This window comes from Eptesicus fuscus, chromosome 16 (genome assembly GCF_027574615.1).
Source record: "Eptesicus fuscus isolate TK198812 chromosome 16, DD_ASM_mEF_20220401, whole genome shotgun sequence".
Taxonomy (NCBI): Eukaryota; Metazoa; Chordata; class Mammalia; order Chiroptera; family Vespertilionidae; genus Eptesicus; species Eptesicus fuscus.
In genome coordinates this window covers 59,598,795-59,625,044 of record NC_072488.1, presented here as the reverse complement: position 1 = coordinate 59,625,044, position 26,250 = coordinate 59,598,795, and the positions used below count along the sequence as shown (strand labels likewise).

Below are 26,250 nucleotides of genomic sequence, written 5' to 3'. Positions count from 1 at the left end.
TAAGTGAATTGGAAGTGGCTAGAACAGCCAGTAAATTCTTAGAATAAATCAAGGTATCACATTAAGCATTGTTATCTATTGCATTACATAAATTATAACACCAAAAAAAATACAAACAAAAGCATAAGTTTATGTCATTCATGTGTCTCTATTTCCCCTATTATCCTACATAATAAAAGCCTAATATTCTAAGTGTCTGGTCATCCAGTTGGCCATTCAACCAATCAAAGCGTAATATGCTAATGATATGCTAAGGCCTCTCAATTGCTTGCTATGATGTGCACTGACCATCAGGGGGCAGATGCTCCGACTAGTAGGTTAGCTTGCTGCTGGGGTCCGGTGATCGGGACTGAATAAGATGGGCCAGACACACCCTGGAGCCGTCCTGTGGTTCCTCCCCAGCTGGCCAACCTCCCATGTCCCTCCCCAGCCCCAATCATGCATCAGTGGGGTCACGACTGGGAGCTAAAGATGTCCGACTGCGGGCCTAAGCCAGCAGTCAGACATCCCCTGAGGGCTCTTGGACTGTGAGAGGGTGCAGGCCGGACTGAGGGACCCCCCTGAGTGCACAAATTTCGTGCACTGGGCCTCTAGTGTTTTATAAATATTAAACTATTTCAAAAGGGAACATTTTATTTTTTAGCACCTTTAACTGCACTTCCCCTCCCCCCCCCCCCGCATATTCATTTTGCATTGGGACCCACAAATTATACAGCTGGCCCTGCCCTTTAGCCCTCCTGTTCTCACACTGTATGAAGTAGGTGATGGAAGAGCTCTTTTGGGGCAAAAAGTTGTATAAAAAGTTATATCGCTGAGTTCTGAGTAGCTCAGGGGTATTCCTTTGCTGGGGCTGCTGTAACAAAGTACCAGAAAATGGGGGGCTGAGCAACAGAAATCTACTCATTGTCTTACAGTTCGGGGGCCAGAAGCCCAAGAGCCGGTGTCCGCAGGGCCGGCTCCTTCTGAAATCTCGCGCCTTGGCTGGTAGGCGGCCATCTTCTCCCTGGGTCTCCACATGGTCTCCCCTCAAACACATCTGCGTCCAGAGTGCCTTTTCTTATGAGAAGGTGTCTCTGCGGTCCGCCCCCCACGGCAGAGGAAGGATGCTTTTGCCCCTTTGCACACTTAATCACAGTGGATTGAGGCCCATCCTGATGACCTCATTTAACTTAATTACCTCTGCAAAGACATGCCAGGTAAAGCCACATTCTGAGGTACTGAGGGTTAGGACTTCAACGTATAGATTTAGGGGTGAAAGGTGGGCCATAATTCAACTAAAAACACTAGGTAATGACAGCAGCATAAGTCTTATTTCTCTAAAATATCTTCAAAAAAGTAAGAACAGACCAAAAAAAAAAAGAAGAAGAACATATAAAACAACCCAAACTCACCCCCTCAGCATAACCCGGAGGTGGCGGCATCAGGCACAGCGTTCCATCATCTCTGTGTTTTGGGGTCTGTCGCTAAGGGAAGTCTCCAAAGACCCCATCCTCTGGGTCCCTCCATATGTGCTAAGAACTTACCTTCATTGGTGCATTTTGTCTTGTCAATAAAGGGTCGCTGTCACCAATCCAAGGCCGACAGGAATCACCAATCTGGGGGACAGTGAAAGGACAGACTCTTTTCAGGGAAATGGAGTAAAAGCAGCCTCCAGTGGAAACCAGAAGTGCCCTCCCTAGAGGCAAAGAGAAGCCCACTTATACGGGGAAAGTGCCTGCCCTGATCCCTGATTGGTCCATTTTTATGCAAATTAAGGACCCAAATTTGCAGTTTGATTACCCAAATGGCAATGTCCTGATTGGTCAGAATCATGTGTCCCAATTGGTCGTTATGGAGCTGCTGTGATTGGTTTCTAAAGATGCAAATGAGGCCCTGGCCAGTGCGGCTCAGTGGATAGAGTGTCAGCCTACAGACTGAAGGGTCCCAGGTTCAATTTCAGTCAAGGGCACATGCCCAGGTTGCTGGCTGGCTCGATCCCCCATAGGGGGCATGCAGGAGGCGGCTGATCAACGATTCTCTCTCATCAGTGATGTTTTTATCTTTCTCTCCCTCTCCTTTCTGAAATCAATAAAAATATATTTTTAAAAGATGGCAAGTCTATAATAATAAAAGCATAATATGCTAATTAGACCAGATGTCCTTCTGTATGAACTTCCCGACAAAGCCGGGGCTGCGAGGGAAGCCTGGGTCTCGGGTGCCTGTAGGCAGCTGGAGGGAAGCCCGGGTCCCGGGTGCCAGAGGGAAGCCGGTGCCGGCAGCTGGGGGAAGGAAGGCCTACTCTTGCAGGAATTTCGTGCATCGGGCCTCTAGTGAGGATATACTAGCAACAGCGCAGATCCAACTGCTCAGGGCTAGTCTCAAGCCATTGGCCAAAATACCATCCCAGGAAGTCCTGGGTGGACTTAACCAGAAGGAACACAATGCAGGCATCCTAGCAGCCCACCCTGGTTCCCCCTGAAACGCAGCGTGAGTGAAAGGCCCCCTGTGAGCCAGGGCTGCTGGACTCTGCTTATGAATTTGGGCCCAGTTAACGTGAGGAGACCCTTTTGACGGGTATAATCTTTTTCAGGGTCCATAACCTTTATTAGCAAAGTGGGTGCAAGTAACAGTGACTGAGACTGAGAACATCAAAGGAATCTAAGTGCGAGGGTAATGTTCAGGCAAGAAAAGGAGCTGCTGTCTGGGGGCTGCTGAGATGATGGCTCAAAGGAGCAGGAGGGAATGGCTGGTCCTGGGGCTGGAGGGATTCTCTCCTGCACTACCATTCTCTTACCCACCTTCCTCTCTCTCTCTCTCTCTCTCTCTCTCTTTCTTTCTCCCTCCAGGGTAAGCCTTCTGAGCTCCTCCCCTTTCCCGTTATCTCAGAGGACAATGGAGGAGCTTGCCCTCCTGCCTCTGCAGCTGGGTTTGCTCCACAGCACGTCCTCTTGGGGCCCTTTCAGCCACTCCTTGCCCCAACACCGTTATCCCTGTTGTCCAGTGTTCATGGAATTTCTTCATAACCAGGACCCTGGCCTTCTTTATAAATGCTCTTTTATGAATGTTTGTTATGCAGACACCTGTCACTTCACTTCAGGATTTATTTCATTTTAAAGTAATACACCATAAAGACAGACATAGAGACGCAGAATAAGAGAGAGACCAGAAACAAGCCCTCACATATAGGATCAAATGATCTTTGATGGGTGCCAAACCATGTAATGGAGAAAAGAGTCTTTTCAACAAATGTGCTGGGGAAACTGGATATTCACATGCCAAAGAAAGAAGTTGGTCCCTTACCAACACCAAATATAAAAATTAACACAAATGCGTTAAAGACCTAAGTATAAGAGCTAAAACTATAACACTTGTAGAGGAAAACACTGTGTAAAAAGCTGTAGAACATTGGATTTGGTGTCTCAGATAGGACACCAAAGGCAGAGGCAAGAAAGATTATATAGACAAGTTAGACCACAAAATTTTTTAAATTGTGTGCATCAAAGACATTATTAACAGAGTAAAAAGGCAACCCACAGAGTGGAAAAAATATTTGCAAATCATATATCTGATAAGGGATTAATATCCAGAATATAACAGAACTACTAAAAATCAACAGCAGAAAAAGAAACCAAACCAATTTAAAAAATGGGCAAAGGACTTGAATAGACCTGTCTCCAAATGATGGGGGGGGGGGGGGGGGGGGGGTGGACTTATAGTTTGATAGCCACAGCACCTGAATTAATCTGAAAAGTAATCATATTATTTTAAATCTTAGAGCACATATACTTATTTGAATAGGGGGTTGGGAACAGAAGGTTAAATTTTTCTTAAGTTTCCTTTTGAGGTCTGTGCGAAGCCATTGAGGTGACTCAGCTGTGAATCCAGCAGCAGAACCGATAAGCAGGGTCACACTGACCAACCAGGAGTCAAAACATCATCTCATCGCCTGATGACTAAAGACAACAGCTGAGTCTGCGGACTCCGGGGCTGCCTCACCCCAGCCCCTTCCCCTTTATCACCCTGCACCTGCTGGAAGACAGGATCTGGTGCTTGTAGCACCCTGTCTTCTTGGTTGGCTAGCTTCTCAATAAACGCATAACATGACTCAGCCCTGCCTTCATATTGGACAGTGACAGGCAGCCAGAGCCCAACCGGGGTTCCCCGGAACACAAAGAAGACATACAAATGGACAATAAAGCACATGAAAAGATGCTCAATATCACGAAACATTAGGAAAATGCAAATCAGAACTATGCTGTGATAGCAAATATCTCATACTCATTAGAATGGCTACTATTTTTAAAAAATACACCGAAAAATAAACAAACAAGTGTTGGTGAGGACGTAGAGAAACTTGAACCCTAGCGCATTGTGAGTGGTGCTGCCGCCATGGAAAACAGTATAGAGGCTGGAGGGACTTCGTTAATTCATAGAAACAGAAAGTGCAACAGTGGTTGCCAGGGGCTGGGGGAGAGTGGGAAGTGGGGAATTAGCGTTTAAGGGGTGTAGAGTTTCAGTTTTACAAGATGAAAGAGTTTTGGAGATGGATGGTGGTGATGATAACACAATATTATGAATGTTTTTAATACCATTGAACTGTACACTTAACATGATTAAGATAAATGGCGTTATGTGTATTTTGGCACAATAAAAATGAGAAACAAAAGCAATATATACATAAACAAGTTAAAAACAATTCATACAAAAGGTTATATTGCAAAAAGAATTCTCCCCTCATTCACACACATCTACCAATGGTCCCCGTCTCATATTAACGTCCTGAAGGTGTTGCATCTGCTCTTCAGAGCCATTCACACATACAACATTCTGGACACTTCGTCTGGCTTTCTTTGCTTTGCTTTAACCATATGTCCTGATAGTGTTTCATATCAGATTATACAGAACTCCTGTATGAACTTAAACAGCTATACATTGAGCCATTTTATGAATGCATAGACACGATACAAATGAATACATGCCTAGGATTCCATTTGCACTAAGTTCTGAAATTGGCAAAACGAACGTGTGGTGTTAAATTCAGAAGGGTGGCTGCCCGGGAGGAGAAATAGGGCAGTGACTACTGGTGGGCCACTGAAGTGCTGGTCACGCTGTTTCTTAAGCTCAGTGATGGTTACATGTGTGTCCACATTGTAACAATACGCTGAATGTACACGCAGGGTTTCTGCACTTTTCTGTATGGTGGTCTCCAATCTTATCCAATTTATGTCACAGTCTAATGGGAAAGGCATATAGAGAGGCAAATCCCTATGGCTCAGTTTGGTAACTGAATTCAGGACGGTTACAGCCTTTGACTCCGGGGCGGCTAGAAGCTGCCCACGTGCTAATCCCAGCGGTTGCTAGTTCTGTAAACTTGGCTAGGTTCCTCGGTGTCCACACCTGTAAAATGGGAACAACAATGCAATTACCTGGTAGTTATTGCCCGATTTAACATAATCTATGCAAAGTGGGTAGCAGTGCTCCGCAAGCACCGGAGTAGGTGCTGGATAAATGCCAGCTACCAAGTTACCACTAAATTGTAATTGTTACAGGAGAAAGGACCCTCCTCCGTGCGCAATAAATGCTTTGGGTATAACAGCCAGCGCCAGCCTCCTCGGGGACTGCGCGATCGCGAAGGAGCGAAGGAACGTGGTCGGAGATGCTGGCGGTCGCGAAGACGTCTTCCTGAACAGGTGACCTCGTGCCTCCCCCACCTCTTGACTTCACCCGCGTCCCCTTTAAGAGAGATGCCATGACGTCATCTCCACACAGCGCAACCTACCTTGGGAGCGCCCAGCAGTCTCCCGGGCGACCGCAATTGGCTGGTGGGCCCACGGCGGCACCGCCCCTCGGTCCCGTTGCCCTGGCGCGGGCGGTCAATCGCCCAGGTGGGAGCGGCGATTGGCCGCGGGCGCGCCCTCTCGGGAGGGGCGCGTAGTCTGCGCTCTGGGGGGAAGGGCGCGGCGCCGCGTCTGGAGCCCCGCGGTCCGGTCCTCGCGCCCGCCCGCCCGCGGGTCCCTCCTGCCCCTGCCTGCCGGGCAGGGCCGCCCGCGCCATGGAGTCCTACGACATCATCGCCAACCAGCCCGTGGTCATCGACAACGTGAGACCCGGCAGCTGGGGGGAAGGCGGGCGCCCCGCCCCCGGGTCACACGCGGCGCCGGGAGGGACCCCGCCCGTCTGGGCTCGTCCTCTGCGCTTTGCCCGCCGGGGGCCGCGCGCTGCTTGGTCCTGGAGCCAGGGCCTTGGGGCCACCGGTGGCCGAGCCCTGCCCCAGCCGCGTGATGAGCTTCTGGGGAGGGCAGGAGTGACAGCGGCGGCCCTGCGGGGCCACCCCAGCCTCCTGGCCCCTCCGTCCGCCCCGCAGGGTAGAGAAAGTTGCTTGGCCCCTTTGCACACTGATGGCCCGGCCCCTTTTGGAGGGGGTTGGTCTGGGGACCTTTACCACTGCGCTTCCCGAGGGGCTGCACCCAGGCAGGACCTTCCGAGCGAACAGGCCCCCCTGCCCTCTCCCCGGGACTGGGAGACATGCAGGTTCGGGTCTGCCACCCATAGGTCCACCACCACCTGGTTGGCTGCTGGCTACTTTGATCTTCTCTGAAGCGCGGAGCAGAACTGCCACAGCTGGCAGGCGCGGACAGAGTTCAGGACCCCTCCTCCCAGGACCCATAAACAGTTGGGATAATTGTTCCGGAGCCTCAGAGGGGAGATGCCTGGCTTTCCTGTGGTCAGCTGCCCTCTGAGGATTTCTGGTCCATAGTAAGAAAACGAGTGGCTCTGGTATCTGCCTCTGGTGTGTGAGCCTTGGAGTGTTTGATAGTGATCCCCTCTCTTTCTCTCTCCCGCATGACCCATGTCATCCCTGAGTGGCTCTTTTTTGGAGTTCCCATGTGGGCTCCCCGAGCCACAGCAAAGGATGTTTAATAAGAAGGCTAGAACGCGGCTTAGGGATGCCCCCAGCAGGCTACAGGAAGGACCAGGCCACTTCCCTTCTTGGGGTGAAATAATTCAGGCTAATCAACATGCTTCTGAGTTCAGAGAGCGACCTGCATGGTCCCTCTGGGCTTCTAGCTGCTCTGTAACTTGGGCATGTTGATTCCTGCATGTTGTGATGAAGTGTGATGATCTGTGAAGAGGGCTTGGGACGGGTTCTAGATGCCGGGTCCGGGCTGGAGCAGGGGCAGCACAAGTTCTTTGTCTGCAGTCTAGGAAAGCCACTGGAGAGGTGCAGTTTCCTAGGCACCCAGTGGTCTTTCCCGTGGGCCTGTCTACTGGGAGCAGAGGGGCCAGGGGCTGTTGGAAGAAACTATGCTCAGGGGTTGCTTCCAGCTGGCTTTCAGGATAGCTTTGCCCGGATCCCTCTTGCCGGAGCTGCCCTGGAGCCTTCGGAGGTGGATGGACTTTGATGGGCTCAGTCTCCTGTTGGCTCTCTGGGCTGGATAGTTCTTGGTTGTGAGGGGCTGGCTTGTGCATCATAGAGTGTTCAGCAGCATCCCTGACCTCTCCCCATAGCATCCCTACAGACATTGTCAAATGTGGGAGGAAGAGATGTAGAATTGCCCCCCACACACTGTTTTGAGCCACTAGTGTACTTGTAAATGACCTTGCCCTCCAGGCAGGATCTCAGCAGCCTGCTTTCCACTGTACGCACTGCCTTAATTTGGAGGTGAATGCAGACAGCTAAACAGTGTTTTTCCTTGCAGGGCTCTGGAGTGATCAAGGCTGGCTTTGCAGGAGATCAGATTCCCAAATACTGTTTCCCAAACTAGTAAGTGTTCAGGCAGCAGCCCTAACCTTTTTGTTTGCTTCCCAGGAGAACAGGATCCTGATTCTTTGAGGCCAACCTTGCCCACCCCCTCCCACTCCCCCTCTCCCCAGGGAAAACACCAGATTTGTGAGGCTGACACTGTTGAGGGCTCTGGAAGGGGCAGACAGCTGCTCTGGGCTTCCCCCTCCTCTTTGGAGTCTGATTTTGGTCCCTCAGTCGGGGGGGGGGGGGGGGAGAAGCGCCAGCATTCCCCTGGGGCCAGGGCGTGGCAGCAGCAGCTACAATAAAAGGGAGAAGATTCCCAGAGAAAGACCTGAACTCAGAGGGGAGAGTGGGGGATTACTGCACAGCCACCTCTTCCTCCCAGGAGAGGCTTTCTTTGGGGCTTATTTATTTCAGACTTTAGAAAATACTTTCTCAGAGGAGGTGAAACCTGGAGAAAACTTGGGGTTCACCTTCGGCTACTCCAGTCCATTGGAAGTTTTCCCTCAGCAGCGTCACCTCGCAAATCCTAGAGGCTTTAGAGTGATTAGCCTAAGCCTGGGGCGGGGGCAGGGGGGCGTGTGTTGGCTTTCCTTTCTGAAACCCACTTGGGTGTAATTAAGGTTCCTGTTGTGCAGGGAACTTGGGTCAAATTTTGGAATCTCTATTCTGGAAGCCCCGGCAGTGGGAAAGGGGCAGAATAGACTGAGCGCGAGGCGGGTACACAGGGAGCCACCACCCAGCTTCCTGGGCCATCCTCCCTCGTCCTCCTGACATGGGGAGCACGGGCTGAGTCACTGGCTGCGGAAGCCAACTCCTGCAGAATAGGCCACGGAGGGCTGATGCTCCAGAGCTCAGCCCTCTGTGGGAGGGACCCCTTTTCTTCTGACTCTGAGCTTCCTGTCCTGCTAAGGCCTGCTCTGTTGTCCCATATCCCAGACCCCTGGCTTCTGACCTTTGCCCCATGGCCACATTCTGGTGCTTTAGAGTAAGTTACTCTTGACCACCGGAGTTGGGCTAGGTTTCCAGCTGTGTCCCTGCCTGCCTCACTGACTACTCTCCCCGCAGTGTCGGGCGCCCAAAGCACATGCGGGTGATGGCTGGAGCCCTGGAAGGGGACCTCTTCATTGGACCAAAAGCAGAGGTAATGTGGAACCTGCGTTTCCCTGGGTTTGGGGTCTTCATGGCAGGAGCATGTCTGGGGGCAGAGCTGTCCTGCAGAGGCCCCTGAGACTGCTCTCCGGGCCACGTGCCAGATGCCCCGGGCTCTCCAGGCTTTAGCTCTGAAGTCGGCCTGTAATGAGGCAGTGGCTCCTGGGGGGCGGGTACAGTTAGACACTCATGCCCTGTCTTTTGGAAGCTGCAGAGGAAAGAACTGATTAAAAAGTGACTTAAGAGTCTGCATTACCCAGACTTGATAACTGATCCCAACGAGAGCTGTGGAGCCACCTCTTGCACCCCAGCTGCGGTGACTTGCAGGGGCCACACGGCCACAGAGGCCCTCAGGAGGATCGAGTGTGGAGGAGGGGGGATTGTAAGCAAGTGCAGATTAGGCACCTGGACAACACAGTGTGGGGTGCCAGGATCTGGGAGCACAATAGGGCCTCTCAGGAGATGGGTCAATAGGAAAGAGGCAAAGTGGTACTTGGCAAGAAGGGACATAGGGACATTGAAGGACAGTCCATGCAGGAGATGTGAGCACTGTCAGGGGATCTAGGAGAAGGGGTGGGGGGGTGACAGGTGACCACAGGGGACTGTACAGGCGCCGATGAGAGCAGTAGCCATGTGTGGGGAGAAGGGCAGACGTGCTGGCCCGAGTATGGAGAAGCATGCCAGGGGAGGAGGCCGAGGGCCTGGAGGGTGGGAGGAAGCACGGCACCACCTTCCTGTCCCTGGCCAGGTGAGGCTGGCTGGGCTCTGAGAGCCCCAGAGGCTGCCAGACAAGCGAGCCACAGCGCATGGGGACACCCAGGACGCAGCGGTGGTTCTACTCGGGGCAGGTGAAGGCAGAAAGCAGTGGCTGGGTGTGGGGCCGGGGCCTGGAGCCACACTGCCTCCCCACCCCTCCTGCGCAGGAGCACCGCGGGCTGCTGGCTCTGCGCTACCCCATGGAGCACGGCGTGGTGCGGGACTGGAATGACATGGAGCGCATCTGGCAGTACGTCTACTCCAAGGACCAGCTGCAGACCTTCTCCGAGGAGGTGTGGCAGCCAGGCCTCCCCCAGGCTCCGAATCCCCTCGCTGTGCCCTCCCTGCTGTGCTCCCTCTGGGTCAGGCTCCCACATTTCCTGCGCTTTGCTGGGGCCTGCCGCCTCTTCACTGTGTGGGGGGCACAAGTCAGTGGCAGCCAAGCAGAAACTTCCCGAGAGAGCGGGCTGTGTGGAAGGATAACTGCCAGCAGGTGACAGGACAGTGTCCTTGAGAAGGACGTGCACTCCCTGCGGGTACAGGGGGCGGGGGAGGAGGGTTCCTCTGGAAAGATCCTTTTAGGGCCTAGTGTGCCGTCTGTGCACACGCCCACAGCTCTGCTGTCTCTTGTAGCACCCCGTTCTCCTCACGGAAGCCCCGCTCAACCCGAGTAAGAACCGGGAGAAGGCGGCAGAGGTGTTCTTCGAGACCTTCAATGTGCCGGCCCTGTTCATCTCCATGCAGGCCGTTCTCAGCCTGTGAGTGGTCCCGGGGTCCCATCCTCCCTGGGGCCGTCCTGCTCGAGGTGACCAGATGTCTGCTCTCCCTGTAGAAACAGCCCGAGGACGAGTCCTCTGGGGAGTTCCTTGGGCCGTTGTCCTAGGGTTCCTTCGGGGGTGGGAGGCCCATGCCTTACCGGCAGAGGTGAGGGGATGCTGACCTGCTGACAGGTACGCAACAGGACGCACGACAGGAGTGGTGTTAGACTCGGGGGACGGGGTCACCCATGCTGTCCCTATCTATGAGGGCTTTGCCATGCCGCATTCCATCATGCGGGTGGACATTGCTGGCCGCGACGTCTCCCGCTATCTCCGGCTGCTGCTGCGCAAGGAAGGCTTCGACTTTCACACCTCAGCGGAGTTTGAGGTTGTTCGGACCATCAAAGAGGTGACGAAGGGCAGGAGGTTGTGGAGTGACAGGGGAGGAGGGCAGGACCAAGGCTTGAAGTCGAGCCTGGGTGTGGGTGTCCCAGTCACAGCCTTTGAAGGTGTGTCCCTGCTCCCCACGCCTCGCAGCGAGCCTGCTACCTGTCCATCAACCCGCAGAAGGATGAGGCTCTGGAGACAGAGAAGGTGCAGTACACCTTGCCGGATGGCAGCATGCTTGACGTAAGTCACCAGGCCTGGCCCTGGGCGGCAGGGTGCTGCTGGGACCTGGAGGAAGAGGCCTGTACCTCAATTTTATGTTCCCAAGGTGGGGCCAGCACGATTCCGGGCCCCCGAACTGCTGTTCCAGCCAGACCTGGTAGGGGACGAGAGCGAGGGACTCCACGAGGTGCTGGCCTTCGCCATCCACAAGTCGGACCTGGACCTCCGCCGGACGCTGTTCGCCAACATCGTGCTTTCAGGAGGCTCCACGCTGTTCAAAGGTGCCCTGACCTGGGAGGTGGTGGTGGGACTCTGGGGCCAGGGGCAGCTGGGCCTTCTCCTGCATCCTGCTCCCTGCGGCCTGGGACGTGGCCCCTTTCCTGTCGGCTTTTTGGTGCTCAGTGAGCAATGTTTTTTAAAAGAGTAAGATTTAAAATTACATTTACTCACTTCGTAAGTAGGTGATGAATTTATATGAGATCTAAATGTGTTAGATGAAGTGTCCTTTCCCCGTTGTCCTAGTCACTCCTTCCCTCCGCACAGGATTTGCTGGTTTCTCAGGCAACTGTCGGCGACCTTCCTGCACATATAAAGACATGTGCATCTACCCCACATACACTCAAACTGCATGTTCTGCACGTCCCAACCACGTGTGGCTCACCTAGCATATTATCTGGAAGGTCTTTTCCTACCCACGTAATTTCTTTTATGTGTCCGTGTGGTATTTCACTGGACGGATGTGCCACCTGGCCATTGTCCTGCTGATGGCCTTTTGAGAGAGTTGCAGTCCCTTCTAGTCTCACATGTGCACTGTCATTTCACAAGGAGAACAGACAACAGGGTAAATCCTAGAGAACAGTCAGGGCGGGTGTGCCTTTGTTATTGGTGGGTGCTGCCCGTTTCCCTCCCGGGAGCTTGTGCCCACCGTCTGCCTGACACTGTGTGTGATCTCTGCCCACATGATGGGCAGAATGGCATGTTTTCTCCTGATTTGTCATTTGCCTTTGACTTTGCTTCTGGTGGGTTTTGACTGCTGGAGCACTGGGTGAGGAAGAACGTGGGGGGCCAGCAGAGCCAGGTGACTTGGGGTTCTATCTCATGTCACCTCTCTTTGTTAGCTGGGTCACTTGCAGGCCTGGGGCTGGGTCTTTTCTGCCCTTGGAGTGGCTCGCGCCTACCCTTAATGCTGGAAAGAACAGCTGAAGGAAGGCGGCGACTGGGGGGCACCAGGCTGGATACAGGGGAGCTAGAGGTAAGAGGGCCAGAAGTGGACCCCAGGCTAGCCAGCCTTGTGTTCACAGGCTTTGGCGACCGATTACTAAGTGAAGTGAAGAAGCTTGCCCCTAAGGACGTCAAAATCAAGGTGAGGTTGTGGAGTGTGCCCGTGGCGCATGGGGTGCTGGGCAGCCCCGACTGGGAGGAGAGGGCACCTTTCGCCTCCGGGGGCCTCTCATTTCCAGCCCAGCCCAGCCGCTGCTCCCTTTTGCCCGTTCCCCCTGCTCCCGGCTCATGTACTCGCTGTCTGGCCTCGGGCCGCGGGAATCACCCCAGGCTGGGACGGGCTGCTGCGTGGGGACAGGCAGTTACGTGTTGCTTGCTCCCTCTAGATCTCGGCCCCTCAGGAGCGGCTGTACTCCACGTGGATCGGGTGAGACAGGGCTCCCAGGGAGGGCTCGGGAGGAAACCATTAGGCCCTGGACACTTCTCCCAGGGTTAGCCAGGCCGGGAGGAGGTGGGCGGGTTTCCTCCCAGGTGAAGGAAACAGCTCTGAGTGCCCAGGGAGGGTGGCTCTCCCCACGAACACCACCCTCCCTCCTCACAGTGGCTCCATCCTCGCCTCGCTGGACACTTTTAAGAAGATGTGGGTCTCTAAGAAAGAGTACGAAGAGGATGGCGCGCGTGCTATTCATCGCAAAACCTTCTAGTGCCCAAGGAGGAGGGGCAGCGTGTTGGGAGAATGGGAGGAAAGGGAAGCCAAAGTCTTTGACCCTTTCTGTCTGGGCCCCCTGCATGCCCCGACCCCGGGCAGGTGGTGCAGCAGCGCTTCCCTGCAGCCCTCCCTACGTGCACGCACACACACAGTAAGGTTTAGCTGCATGGATGGGAGTCTGGAATATAGGAATTGAGGGGCCCAGCCTTCGGTGGTTCTAGGGGTCCCCCTGGGCAGGGCCAATTAAGCCTATGGTTCCTGGCTCTAACCCTTGGGGCTGCTTCCCTGAGCTCCAAGGCCAGACACCCCAACGCCCCCATTTCCTCTGACAGTCCCTCCCAGAGCCGGGGTGCCTGTGTAACTGGCCTTGGGGGGTGGGGTAGAGGAGGGGCAGCCGGCAGCTCCCACTGGTGTATCACTGTTTCTCATGCCTCCTCCTCTTCCTGACCTGACAGGGTAGTGCCCAAGGCCAGCTACTCCTAGGCATCCCTGACCTTCCGCACTGTCCCCCCATCTTCCTGAGTGGATGCCTTGGTGCAGGCTGAGTACTGGCAGCCTGCCCTCCCCAGTGAGGGGTTCTGGCCACGGTTGGACCCTATAGAGCCAGGGCAGAGTACGCAGGGGGCTTGGGCAGCCAGTCTGTTACACGCTCCCCTTCAAAGCACTTCAGTGGCTTGCTGGTCTTCCTCCTTTACCCCAGGACCGGATGGGGAAGGGTTAATGGTCTTTGCTGGTTGAGGGGGAGCCACTTAATCAGGAGTCAGACCCAGAGGGGTGAGGGGGCACAATCCTCTCCCGTGAAGGTCTTTATTACCCTGGGGCCAGAGCCCCACTACCCCCTCCCAGATATGTATAATAATTTAACACAGTTGCCTGAAAAACATTTTTGTAAAGCATTATAGTAATAATTATGGACAAGGCCTAGTGTGTGGCTGTTTTCTTGTGCTGCTGTTTGCTCCCCACCCTGGGGACTCTGAAAGGACAGGCACGGTGCAGTAGGCACTGGGAGTATGGCACTGGCTCTCGTTCAGAAGCCTGAGGGTTTTAGTGGTTGGTGGGGCAACGTGGCAGGGAGGCCCCAGGAGGCTGGGCTCAGCCTGGAGGCAGAATTCCCAGCCTCATTACCCATCCTCCGGAGCAGCAGGACCAGGCTGCCTTCCTCTGCCTGTTCCTGGACAGGGCCTCCTGGCAGGTGGGGCGCAGGCTTCGTATCTTTGCATCCTACCTGTTGGAACACCTCTGCTACCCCGCTCACGTGTGGTTATGGCTGACAGACCAGCAATGGTGCAGGCAGAGTTCAGTCAAGTCAGGAAGGAGAGTGATAGGGGAGATGGCAGAGGTGGTGTCGATGAGCTGGGCTCTGAAGGTAGAGGCGTGGAAGAAGCAGTGAGAAACCAGTCCAGAGGGTGTCTGCCCTTCACCAAGTATTTGAACACCCACAGTATGCCCAGGAGTGGGCTCTGTGTTTGGGGTCAATGGTAAACATATCTTTGCCCCAAAAAACACAGGTCGGGAGGAAGAACAGGCTAGTTCAGTACAGAGTTGTAGGGCCAACCGGAGGGGCATCCAGCCCAGCAGTGGGGCAGGCTGGCTTGTGTGGGTCCAGGAGTTAACCAGTTGTGGGAGGGTATTCCAGGCAGAGGTAAGAGCTCAAGGAGACGCCTGGGACTGGTGGGCTGGACAGAAGGGCATAGACCTGAGTGAGTCAAGTCAGCAGGGAAGGAAAAGGGGTCTCTGACTAGAATGCAAAATAGACCAAAGAGAGAGGTTGGGGCCAGCATATGGAGGGCCTGGGGGGGAGAGGGTTAGCTGTGTCCTGGCTGACGGGCAGCCTGCCACAGGAGCATGGTGATCATCGCTGTGTGTGGAAGGCAATGGAGTTAGAGCTGAGGGAGGGCCAGAAGTGCGATCATGTGTAAGGGGAGAGATTACTCTGACTTTACAGGGCATTTTGTGAGGCTTTGTGGTCAGGGAGCAGTTAAGCCTATACCTGCCTTCGAGGGGGAAACGGAATTTACAGAGAACCCTTTTGTTTGGGGTTCTGTTCACGTACCACTTTCTCCCAACCATACAAGTTGGAGCCCTGTTACATTGAGTCCTGCCCCCTCACCTCCTCCACATTCTGTCGGTTACCAGCTCTGTTGGTTCTGTGGTACCTTTCCTCCCCGCCATTTCTTTCCCACGATGGCCACACCGCTCTGGCTCAAGACCACAGCTCCACGTTCCCCAGCCATCTATTTGCTCTTGCGGGGGGTTCTGCCACTTCCTAATCCACAATGTCAAGCAGTTCTCTGCTGCCTGGTGAAATCACCTTCATGAACTACCCATTGTTGATTTAGTTCAGACCCTTTAGGATCTGTCTCTCCCCCGTTTTAGGCTTCCACATCATCAAGCCCTGCTTTGCCTGCCAGCCTCTACTCATGCTGTTCTCTGCTAGGAGTGCCTTTCCCATCATCTGTGAAAATGCCATCCTTTAATCAAGCACTATGCAGCATCCCCCGCCTCCCTCTTTCGGCAGGGATGGTGTGCTTAGAGCTCTGGCCCTGCTGGAACAAAATGACAGATGAGAAGGTGGTAAGGCTAGAAGGAACCTTATGGTGTTGGGAATGGGGGGTATGGATTCCTATGTACAGATAGATACTGAAATAAATATGCCCGTGTATGACCACTAGGGTTAGAAATATTTGTCTATTTCCTAGCCCTGACTGCTCAGAGGGCCTAGAGGCAGTGACACTCAGTAGCAATGAACACATATAGTGTCCAAATCTTGGTTTCTAAATATTCTTCAATAAAAGGACCAGAGCTCCTTGGGGAAATTCTGATCTGAAGCAGAGAGAATATAAAATGAGACTGGAATATCTTATGGTGCCATAAAATAAGAATGTGCTCAAAAAAGGAAGGAGGCTTATCTTGACACGAACCAACCTGAAGTAGCACCCAGTGGTCAAATGTGCAATGAATTATAAGCCGTAGAATACGATCGTGATGAGTCCATTCTGACATAGATTTATACGTGGGGGAGAAGGGACAGTTTTTCCTTACAGTAAAATTGCAAGTAATTAATGTTTACTGATCTATCAGTGCCATAAAGAAATGACACAATAGTTTAAAGCAACATAAACACAGTTCTATAGAAGCCTGACATAGCCCTGGGTGGGTAGCTCAGTTGGTTAGAGCATCGTCCCGATACACCAAAGTGCAGGTTGATCCCCAGGTCAGGGCACATACAAGGATCAACCAATGAATGCATAAGTAAGTGGGACAACAAATCAGTTTCTCATGCAAATCAATAAACTTAAAAAAAGTCTGACATGGGTCTCACTTGTGCTGAAATCCAGGTGTCAGACAGAATTCTTTCCCAGCTGGTGGAGGCTACCTGCATTTCTTGGCCTGTGGCCCCCTTCTTCCATCTTCAAACCAGCAACACTGCACCTCTCTATTCCAGTTCCAGCCTTCTCTGACTCCTGCCACCCTTGTAATTACTGGGCCATCCAGACAACCAGGGTAATCTCTATTTTAAGGTCAGGCGATTAAGCAACCTTCATTCCATCCGCTGCCTTAATGACCTATCGCTACAGGACCTAACATTCCATTTCTGGGCATGAGGATGTGCACATCTTGGGTGAAGAGAGGCTGTTATTCTGCCTACCACCACCTGGGTATGTACTGGAGACTTTATTTAGAGAGGATAAAGAAAGTGGGCTTTGAGATGAGGTGGGGAGAAGGCAGATCAATAAATGATATAGAAAGTCACTTAAGGTGGGAATGGTAGAGGCAGATTAAATAGATGGCTACCCAGGTGTTCCCTTTCCCACAGGAAGGGGTCTTCAATGGCAGATAAATGCTTGCACATTTCCTGGAAATGAGATGACTGATAGATAACAAGGAATGGAAGCAATAGTTGTGACCATACCTTGAAGAGGAGACAACACAAGCTTGGGGGAAGGGGGCTTTTCTCTTTGACACTCATTAATTCAAGTGAAATATCTAGTTTGAATCAATTTTGTGAGACTGTAACTAAAGTTCCTCTGTGGTTAATCCCAACACAAAGTGGAAAGGAACTATTTCCATTTTATAGGTAAGCATAGTTTTTGAAAATTATCCAGTCACAAATATAAAGTGGCTAAATTGGGCTGTCTCTGCTCAACTATTTTTGGTGCTGTTTATTATGGCAAAGTTCAAACATAAAAGCAGGAAGAACAATGACCTCCTCATACCTACCTAGCTACAAGGGATCAATCACACCCCAAATCACTTCTTCTGTTTTAAAGCTAATCCCAGGCATATTTTACCCCTAAGTATCGGTATGTACCTTCAAAGCATAAAAAACTACATTAACACCTAAAAATGTAATAAATCCTTAAACATCAAATATCCAGAGTTTAAAATATTCTATTTCTTACAATTGGTGTGTGTGTGTGTGTGTATTGGTTAATCCTCACCCAAGGATATTTTTCCAGATTTTTAAGGAGAGTGGGAGAGGGAATGAGAGAGAAACATCAATGTGAGAGAAACACATTGGTTGCCTCCTGCACGAGCCTGACCAAGGCCCAGGCCGGGGCGGAGCCTGCAACCAAGGTACATGCCCTTGACTAGAATCAAACCTGGGACCCTTTGGTCCACAGGCCGATGCTCTATCACTGAACCAAACCTGCTAGGGCTATAGTTGGTTTTTAAAATCAAGATCCAAACAAGGCTCGCCACTGTTCTTGCTCTCTCTCTCACATCCATTTTATTCCATAGGTTCTCCCTTTTTTTTCCCCTCTCCTTGCAATGTGTTTGTTGACAAAACCTGGTCATTGGTTTCTAGAATTGTCCCATATTCTGGATTTTACTGACTGTATCCCCCAATAACTGGGCTCTGAACCTAGGTCCCTCAAAACTTCAAAGCCCCCCAAAAATCTCCTTAAAAGTCACCCTTTCTAACAATACTATGAGAACTTACCATCTGCCAGACTTAATAAATGTTATTACTTCTGACACCTGGCAAGGTATTTATCTTTTTTGTAGATATAACGTATCCTGAAGAACATGTCCCCAGTGACAAAGTTAAATAATGGAGCTAATATTACAAGTCCAGTCAGCCCGACTCCACAGCACATGTTTTCCCCCATACAGGGTCGTTCCAATCATGGCATTATGGGATTGTCAGTCTCAGTATACATTAGTGGATGGCAAGCTAATAGTAACAGATAGAAGAATTACCCATATCTCGCAAAAAAAACAGGAAAGAAATAAGACCAGCCAACTGTGGGAGGAGCCAAAGCAATGGCTAGTCTTTATCGGAAACAAGAAACTTGACAGCACATTCTGAGTGAGTTAGTGCAGGGGCTCAGTGGGACAACTGGTGGGGCACCAGCTTGTAATGGGTTCCACAGCTAGGGCATCGCTGGGTCTCGCCTTTGTGCACCCAGAACCAGATGACAGCACTGTTGTCCTCTTCACCTAAAAGGAAAAAGTGGTTGAAGGGCATCTAGTCTAGAAGAGAGGAGACTTGCAATATGAATCTCTTTTCCTCAGACACCTGAGACACAAAGTTATGGTTGACACCTTGAGAGATCAGTTCAAGGTATCCTCCCATTTTCCAGATGAAGATACAGGCCTGAGTTCACCTGTGAGTAAACTGACCATATATCAGAGTCAGTATAGGTTCTAACAGCTCCCCTGCCTATGTAGAATCCCAAAGCAGGGTCATTCTGATATGCAACCCTACTGCCTAAAAGGATATCTAGCAAAGAGCAAGTACAATACATATTTTCTGGATGAATACGCCTTCATGTTGCATCTCCAATGAGCCAGTATTAGATATTCTATGCCTCTGATAGTAAGGATGACCTACTCAGGTATAATGAGGTTTGAGAAGGCCAGGACCCTTAGAACAACTTTTTTACAAACATATCCTCTTTACACATATACAGTCACACAAAAGATTTGAAGCAGTTTACGGACATCCTGTAGAATAGGGCATATTAAAGGAAAATAAGAAAAGAGTGATGAGGTACTTACAAATGCAGCCCACTATTCGCTTGTTGGTGATGGAAGGGACTAAATTAGGGTCTTCCTTGGTCCCTGAAGCCGCCTTTGGGGCTAGCATATTGTATGGGTCCTGAAAAAAAAACAAGAATTGAGCCATTATGCCAGAGAACCCCTACTCTAACCAGCGCTACTGTTACCACAGACAGGTTTCCTGGATCAAATGCTCCCAGAGAGGAGAATGCTCTGGTCCCATCCAAGGTCATGAGCTCCAAAGACAGAAGTTTCTGCTCACCAGTCCCTTCCGTGCAGCCAACATGACCTCCCGCTCCAGCCCAGTCGCCTGTTCGTCATCAGTAGGAACACCACCTAAAGGAAGATTCGTGAATGTTGATGTCTAAAATTATCAAGGCAGAAAATGCACCCAGTTTAAGTGAGCTCAGAAGTTCCTAAAGGCTACCCATATCCACTGTCTCCTAAGGACCAGAGTCATGATCCCCCAAAGTGACAGCACCAGGGAAATGTTTTCTTCCTCCAACCACCGAGGCCAATTTTTCGACACATTTTTGAGTCCTGGTGGGGTTCATCCAATTTACAGTGAGGGCGGGTCTGAAGGGCGGCTTAGCCCCCACCCATTGCGCTTGCAGCACCTACCCCCCCAAGGTCACCCGGCACCTCCATTTAGGATTCTTTTCCAGGAGGGTCAATTAGGTGGGCTGTTGCAGCGGTGGCCGGGAATAACAGGGAAAGTCGGGCGGAGCCTGAGGCCCGCAGGGCTGGGGGGCGGTCACGGGCCCAGAGGAGCTGAATGGCCGCCCCGTTGCGCTGTGCTAGTACCCCCACCCCGGGGAGGGCCGCGGCGCCGGTCCCTGGCGCGTCCGACGGGCCGAGTACCTCCAGACGCCATGGAGCGCACCGCGGCCACCGCATTGGGACCGCGGGCCCTCAGGGCCTGCGCGACCAGCGCTCCAGTTCCGCGAAGTAACCTTGAAGCCATCACGCCCGCTACTACAGCAGCACTTCCGGGACAGGCTCTGGGAGACAGGCGGGACTTCCTGGGAGGGCTGCTTCCGCCCTGGCGTCAGTCTTCCGCTTCCGCCCTGCCCCGCGTCCACCGGCCCGCACCTGCCCCACTCACGTGACTGCCGGGGACTGAAAAGAATGCGTGTGCCCAGTATTGTCTCGCATTTACCCCATCGCGCCCCCATGGGGGTTGGGACCCCTCACGGTCTCAGTTCTGGGTGGCGGGCTTCGCCTTTCACCAACGCTGGGATTTGGGGCAGCTCTTTTTGCGACGTGGGACCCCGTATCCTCGTAGGTGGAATGCGGCAGCCACACTGGCATTCTTGTGCCTGTTGCCTGATGGTTGTGCTCCCTAAACGTGGAGGTTGCTATGGGAAGTCATTAAGCCTGCGTCTATCAAGATGCTTGCTGGATCCCAAATGATTTATTTATTTTTTCTTTTATTTTATTTTTAATATATTTTTATTGATTTCAGAGAGGAAGAGAGAGAGAGGAGAGAAATATCAATGATGAGAGAGAATCATAAATGGGCTGCCTCCTGCATGCCCCCTACTGGGGAACGAGCTCATAACTCGTAACCGTCATAACCGAGGCATGTGTCCTTGACCGTAATCAACTCTGGTCCCTTCAGTACACAGGCAGAAGCTCTATCCACTGAGCCAAACTGTTGAGCGTGTTATAGATGACCCCTTTCCTCTCCCCCACAGCCCCCCTCTACCCAGTTCCCGCCCCAGGCCTTCACCACTCCACTGTTGGACCCCAAATTTAGGAGTGAGCTCCTAGGCCCTGTGTTCACTGTTATGCTTGTTCATTGTGGTGCTGCTTTGGCCTAGCTCACAAGAACTCGGGCAGAAAAATCCTACCCGCAGTGCTGGCATCAGTCTGCTGTCACAGGGGTGTTGAGGTGGCAAAGTCATACAAGTGATGAGGGGCAGGAGAATGGGGCCAGATTTCGGATTCCTTGATGATGGGTGAGAGGGTGGCCACACCCGGTGGTTATCAACCAAGGAAGAGGTTAAGGGAGGGGCAGCAGGAAGGGGAGGTGATAACGGGAAGTGGAATCACAGAACATTCTGTGGCCAGAGTTCTCTGTTTAAGACGGAGCACATCTATAGCTCCGATGGCCTACAACTAAGGTGTGCTAGCTTCTTAGCAGGGTGGGCATTCAAAGACTTTGCAAACACTGCCCTCCACTGGCTCCTGGGACGTTGTTCACATTATAAGTGTAGCCCTGTCACAGTCTGGCTTCATACGTTATCAGTATTTCCCTACCAGACAGACTCTCCCTTCCGAGCAAGAATTATGCCTTGCACAGGCCTCACATATAATAGGGTCAAATAAACTTTAGTGTATTTCCTGCTTGAACAGAATAAGCAATGTGCTTTGTAGGGCTTTGGGAGTCTGGTGGTCAATTTGAGGCAAATTGGGGAGTGTTGAAGTCCCAGGTGTTCCCACCTGTCTCCTGCAGGTTATGGTATTTTCAAAAGGACTTGGTGGAGCACATCTGGTCTTTGTGAGTATACCCTCCACCAAGAAAAAAATGGACTCTTCTGAAGCTGAAAATTTTTTGCAGCTCATCTAAAGCTGGGTTTTGCTTTAAATGACTTCCACTATTACTCCCTCACTTCCACTGTAACCCCTCAACAATAAATTGAAACTTTTCCCCTTAAATCCTAGGAATGCTCCTCCAAGAACCTATAGTTGACTTGTACCTGTAGTTAAATGTTTAGTGAGGGGGAAAAGCCTTGGTCTGGAAGACAGGTGCTCTGGGATGGAACCCCACCAGCCAGCTCAGCCAGTCACTTTTTCTTTTGGCCACCATTTCCTCCGCACGAAAACTATGACTAGATTAGGTTAGTATTTCCCAAAGCATAGTCCATAGAATCCTAGTCTTAAGAGATGCTCTCAGTACAAAGTGTTGTGGGGTCGAACCCTGGAGTGAAAAATAAGACCACCAGAGGCTGCTAATTGATTAAAAAAGCAGGCAAGGATTTATTGAGCTGGCCAGGATGGCCGTGAGAGCACCACACACAGGTGGAGTCCACCCTCACGACCACCCCGTTCCAGGTGTAGGCAGTCCTTTTAAAGGTCTAAACCACAAAAATTTTCCTTTGTTCTAAATTCTAAATTCTAAATGCTGGGAACAGCCCGCAGGGGCTTCCCAGACACATCCTGCTGGACATTGGAATGTGGCCCTATCTTGCGAAAGCAATTTTTGCATGAGTCAATGGGAATCAATCTCCTGTGGTTCTGGTCCCCAGGCACAGGAAAATTACCTTTGTGAGTCTCCAGGTCTCAGTCTGGAAGCTGAGGTAACTACCCTATTGTTTAAGCAAGTAAGTGCGTGCAGAAGCCAGAATAGCAGGGTTAAAATTCAAACAGCAGTTTTTACCTAAGTATGATTGCTACCATACTTCAAAAGGACTTGGTCAGGACAGCATCAATATGTTTTATTGATTTCAAAGAGAGGAAGGGAGAAGGGGAGAGAGATGGAGACATCAATAAGAGAGAAACATTGATCAGCTGCTTCCTGGCCCCTCCTACTGGGGATCTAGCCTACTGGACCCCAAAAGGTTTAAATTTAGGAGTGGGCTCTGACTGGATCAAACCGGCAACCTTCTGTTACATGGGGCAATGCTCAACCAACTGAGCCACACCGGCCCAGCCAGATTTACTTTCTTAACAATTTTTCTATATATCATACAACAGTATTAGCTACAATCATCATGTTGTACATCACTTCCCTGGTACATATTTATCTTATAACTGAAACTTTGCAACTGGAACACCTTCTTCCAATTTCCAGGACCCCCCACCCCCACCCTCAACCCCTGCCTTTGGTAACCACAACTCTGTTCTCTTATTCTGTTTGCATTTTTAGATTCCACATCTAAGTGCCATAATACAGTATTTTATTTTATCTGACTTATTTCACTTAGCATAGTACCTTCAAGATCCATCCATGTTGTTGCAAATGGTAGTATTTTCTATTTTTTAAGGTTGAGTAATTTATATGCCACAGCTTTTTTTATCCATTCATCCATCGATAAACACTTAGGTTGTTTCCATGTCTTGGCTATTGTAAATAATGCTGCTATAACCATGAGGCTGCATATATCTTATCAAGTTAGCATTTTCATTATCTTAGGATATACTCTCAGAAGTAGAATTGCTGGGTCATATGGTAGTTTTATTTTTAATTTTTTTAGGAACCTTTATATTGTTTTCCATAGTGTCTGCACCAATATGCAATCATGCTAATAGAGTACAAGGATTCCTTTCTCCACATCCACACCAGCATTTGTTATCTCTTGTCTTTTTGATGATGACTGTTCTGACAGGTGTGAGGTGATATCACATTGAGGTTTTAATTTGCATTTCCCTGATCATTAATGATGTTGAGCATCTTTTCATGTACCTGTTGACCTTTTGTAAGTCTTGGGAGAAATGTCTATTCAGGTCCTTTGCCCATTTTTAAAATTGGGTTATTTGTGGTTTTTCCATGGAGTTGTAGAGTTCTTTATATGTTTTGGATATTAACTCCTTATCTGATATGGTTTGCAAATATTTTTCCCATTCCATAAGTTGTCTTTTCACTTTGTTGGTGGTTTCTTTTTCTGTGCTGAAGTCTTTTAGTCTTGTAGTCCCACTTGTTTATTTTTTATTTTGTTGCTTGTGCTTTAAGTGCCATATTTTAAAAATCATTACCAAGACCCATGTTAAGGAGCTTTGCTTCTATGTTTTCTTGGAAATTCATGGTTTTAGGTCTCACATATAAGTCTTTAATCCATTTTGAGTTAATTTTTGTGAGTGGTATAAAATATAGGTCCAGTTTCATTTTTCTTTTTAAATCCTCACCCCAGGATATGTTTTTATTGCTCTAAAGAGAGGAAAGGGGAGGGAGGGAGGGATCAATCGGTTGCCTCCTATACACGTCCTGACCAGGGACAAACCCACAATCTTTCTGGTGTACATGACAACACTCCTATCACCTGAGCTACCCAGCCAGGGTAGTTCAGTTTCATTTTTAAAAAATATATGTTCTTATGATTTCGGAGAGGAAGGAAGAGGGATAGAGAAATAGAAACATCAATGATGAGAGAGAATAATTGATCAACTGCCTCCTGCATGCCTCCTACAGGGGATTGAGCCTGAAACCCTGGCATGTGACATGACCAGGAATTGAACTGTGACCTTCTGGTTCATAGGTTGATGCTCAACCACTGAGCTACACTGGCTGGGCTGGGATTGAGTTATTTACATTGTTATTATATAATTAATGAATTTTGTATCTTATTTTGTATCCTGCAACTTTACTTGAATGAGGTTTTGAAAGACCTTAGTATATTTGTCAGGGTCTTTTGAGAACTTTCCTAGGTCACTTTTAATTTGTCTCGTGTTCTGGAGGAAGAAGGGGATCTGGGCTAAGTATGGCCAGATCCTTCATCTGTCTTGGAGCAAGATAAGGTTGGCTCAGCCCTGGGCGGGGGCGTGGCCTCTGCCTTCTCCCTCGGTGGACTTTGGGTTGTTATTGCCAGGAGTGAGGGATTTACTTCAAAATTTTTTATGTAAATCTGGCTTGTCCTTTAGGGTAAAGAAAGTTTGGACATATGGGACTTCTGACCATTTCCTATTTTTCCTACAAAAAAGATCTAACTGTAGAATGGCATTATACTTGAGACTTCCCTCTGAGGGCCAACTCTCCCCATTTGCTAGTTGACATTGAGGCCAAACCTGAGTGCAGAAAAAAAATCAGGCACTTTTTTTTTTTAAGGTTTGTGGGTCAAACTTATCCCAATTCTTGAGGATACATTAATGGACTGTCTTTTTGTAGTGTGGAGAACACGCTTGCCATGGAGAAATTCCCAGTTGACGCACCATTTTGAAACAGAATTTTTGGACCAGATCCCAGATTCTTTGTCCACCGGAGTTGAAAAATGAATCCACGGACAGAGGTGGAGATTTATTGAAGAACAAGTAGACTCCCACGTGGGGAGGGGGAAAGGTTCCTCAAAGTAATTGTTGATAGGTAAGAGCTTATTATTGACTTTTGTATTGTTTTCTGGTTATTTTATAGTCCATTGTTCCTTGTTTTTTTATCCTGCTGTCCTTTTTTGTGTTATGATGTTTTTTGGTATCAGTATGCTTTATTCTTTTTTTTAAAAAAAATATATTTTATTGATTTTTTACAGAGAGGAAGGGAGAGGGATAGAGAGTTAGAAACATTGATCAGCTGCCTCCTGCACACTCCCCACTAGGGATGTGCCCGCAACCAAGGCACATGCCCTTGGCCAGAATCGAACCCGGGACCCTTCAGTCCGCAGGCTGATGCTCTATCCACTGAGCCAAACCGGCTAGGGCAGTAAGCTTTATTCTTTATATAATTGCTACGTGATTTTCTCTAGTGGCTACCATGAGGCTTACATAAAATATCTTAAACTTTTAATATCCTATTTTAAACAGATAACAACTTAACTTCAATAGAATCAGGCCTGAGTGTGCACTGAATTCCCTGAACAGGTGAGGCCACTAGTTTTTCTCTGCAGATAGGGGAAGCCATGGGCTGTGCGGTCTGTTCAAGTGCCACTGTACGTAGGGCTGTTGAGTGGGTTACGCAGGCTCCCATATGTTCTAGTTAGGCTCCTTGGAATGACAGCTAATTATATTACCTGCCTACAAGCAGCAGGAAAAACAGCTCTAAAATCAGTGAAACTGTTTGTTGTCTTAACTCAAGCTGACCTGCACTCCAAGTTCTCTAGCCAAGTAGGTCTACTGGCTTTGCTATGCCAACTGTCGTCTCTGCCCTTCTCTCAGCTTGAGTGCTACTGGTCCACACAGCTTCTGGGAGTTGCCACCAGCCCTTCGGGTCAGATGTGGCCCCTTAGACACCCTTTAGGAGGTGGGCTATGTCTCAGCCCCCTTGCCTGAGCAGGAGGGGGGAGGGCCACCCAGGGTACTCTTAGTTTCCAAACAGGTTCTCCTGCTGGGAGGGACTGGGAGCTACCCTCAGCCTTGGCTGTAAATTAACCCTCTGCTCCTGGGAACCCTCCATACCCAGGACTGGTTTTGCTCTAGGGGCAGTCAGCTCTGTCCTCTCTGGGTCCTCCTTTCCCACTGGAGGAACTGGAGACTCGGGAGATCTCTCTCTGTGGTGCTGCCCTGACCTAGGGGAGGAGTAATGTAACTAATGTGTAGCCACTTCTCTTACCCTTCTAATGCAGTCTGGCTTGGTCTCTGAGGGGCAGTGGGAGAGGGGTTTCAGCCTCACCTCTGTGTTCTGGGACTCTCTCAGTGGTGTCTTATTATTGAATAAATGTTAGTTG

General features: G+C 50.3%; 2 protein-coding genes and 1 long non-coding RNA gene across 3 annotated transcripts; 1 reads left to right on the top strand and 2 right to left on the bottom strand.

Moving 5' to 3' along the window:
• Positions 1 to 4,592: 4,592 nt before the first annotated feature.
• Positions 4,593 to 5,831, bottom strand: LOC114228058 (uncharacterized). Its single transcript, XR_003614145.2, has 2 exons — positions 5,759 to 5,831; positions 4,593 to 5,376 (listed from the first exon to the last, which is right to left on the bottom strand). It is a non-coding gene; the product is annotated as an uncharacterized LOC114228058 (long non-coding RNA).
• A 15-nt stretch (positions 5,832 to 5,846) lies between these two features.
• Positions 5,847 to 13,855, top strand: ACTR1B (actin related protein 1B). Its single transcript, XM_008156506.3, has 11 exons — positions 5,847 to 6,079; positions 7,680 to 7,744; positions 8,795 to 8,870; positions 9,802 to 9,927; positions 10,268 to 10,392; positions 10,585 to 10,801; positions 10,930 to 11,022; positions 11,108 to 11,282; positions 12,303 to 12,364; positions 12,609 to 12,649; positions 12,824 to 13,855. The coding sequence occupies exons 1-11, from the start codon at positions 6,032 to 6,034 to the stop codon at positions 12,924 to 12,926; spliced, it is 1,131 nt and encodes a 376-aa protein (XP_008154728.1). The 5' UTR covers positions 5,847 to 6,031; the 3' UTR covers positions 12,927 to 13,855.
• A 4,325-nt stretch (positions 13,856 to 18,180) lies between these two features.
• On the bottom strand, positions 18,181 to 19,949 carry LOC103299655 (cytochrome c oxidase subunit 5B, mitochondrial). The gene is made up of 4 exons (XM_008156505.3): positions 19,799 to 19,949; positions 19,200 to 19,273; positions 18,938 to 19,037; positions 18,181 to 18,376 (listed from the first exon to the last, which is right to left on the bottom strand). Exons 1-4 carry the CDS (start codon positions 19,899 to 19,901, stop codon positions 18,264 to 18,266), a joined length of 390 nt encoding a protein of 129 aa, XP_008154727.1. The 5' UTR covers positions 19,902 to 19,949; the 3' UTR covers positions 18,181 to 18,263.
• Positions 19,950 to 26,250: the final 6,301 nt, after the last annotated feature.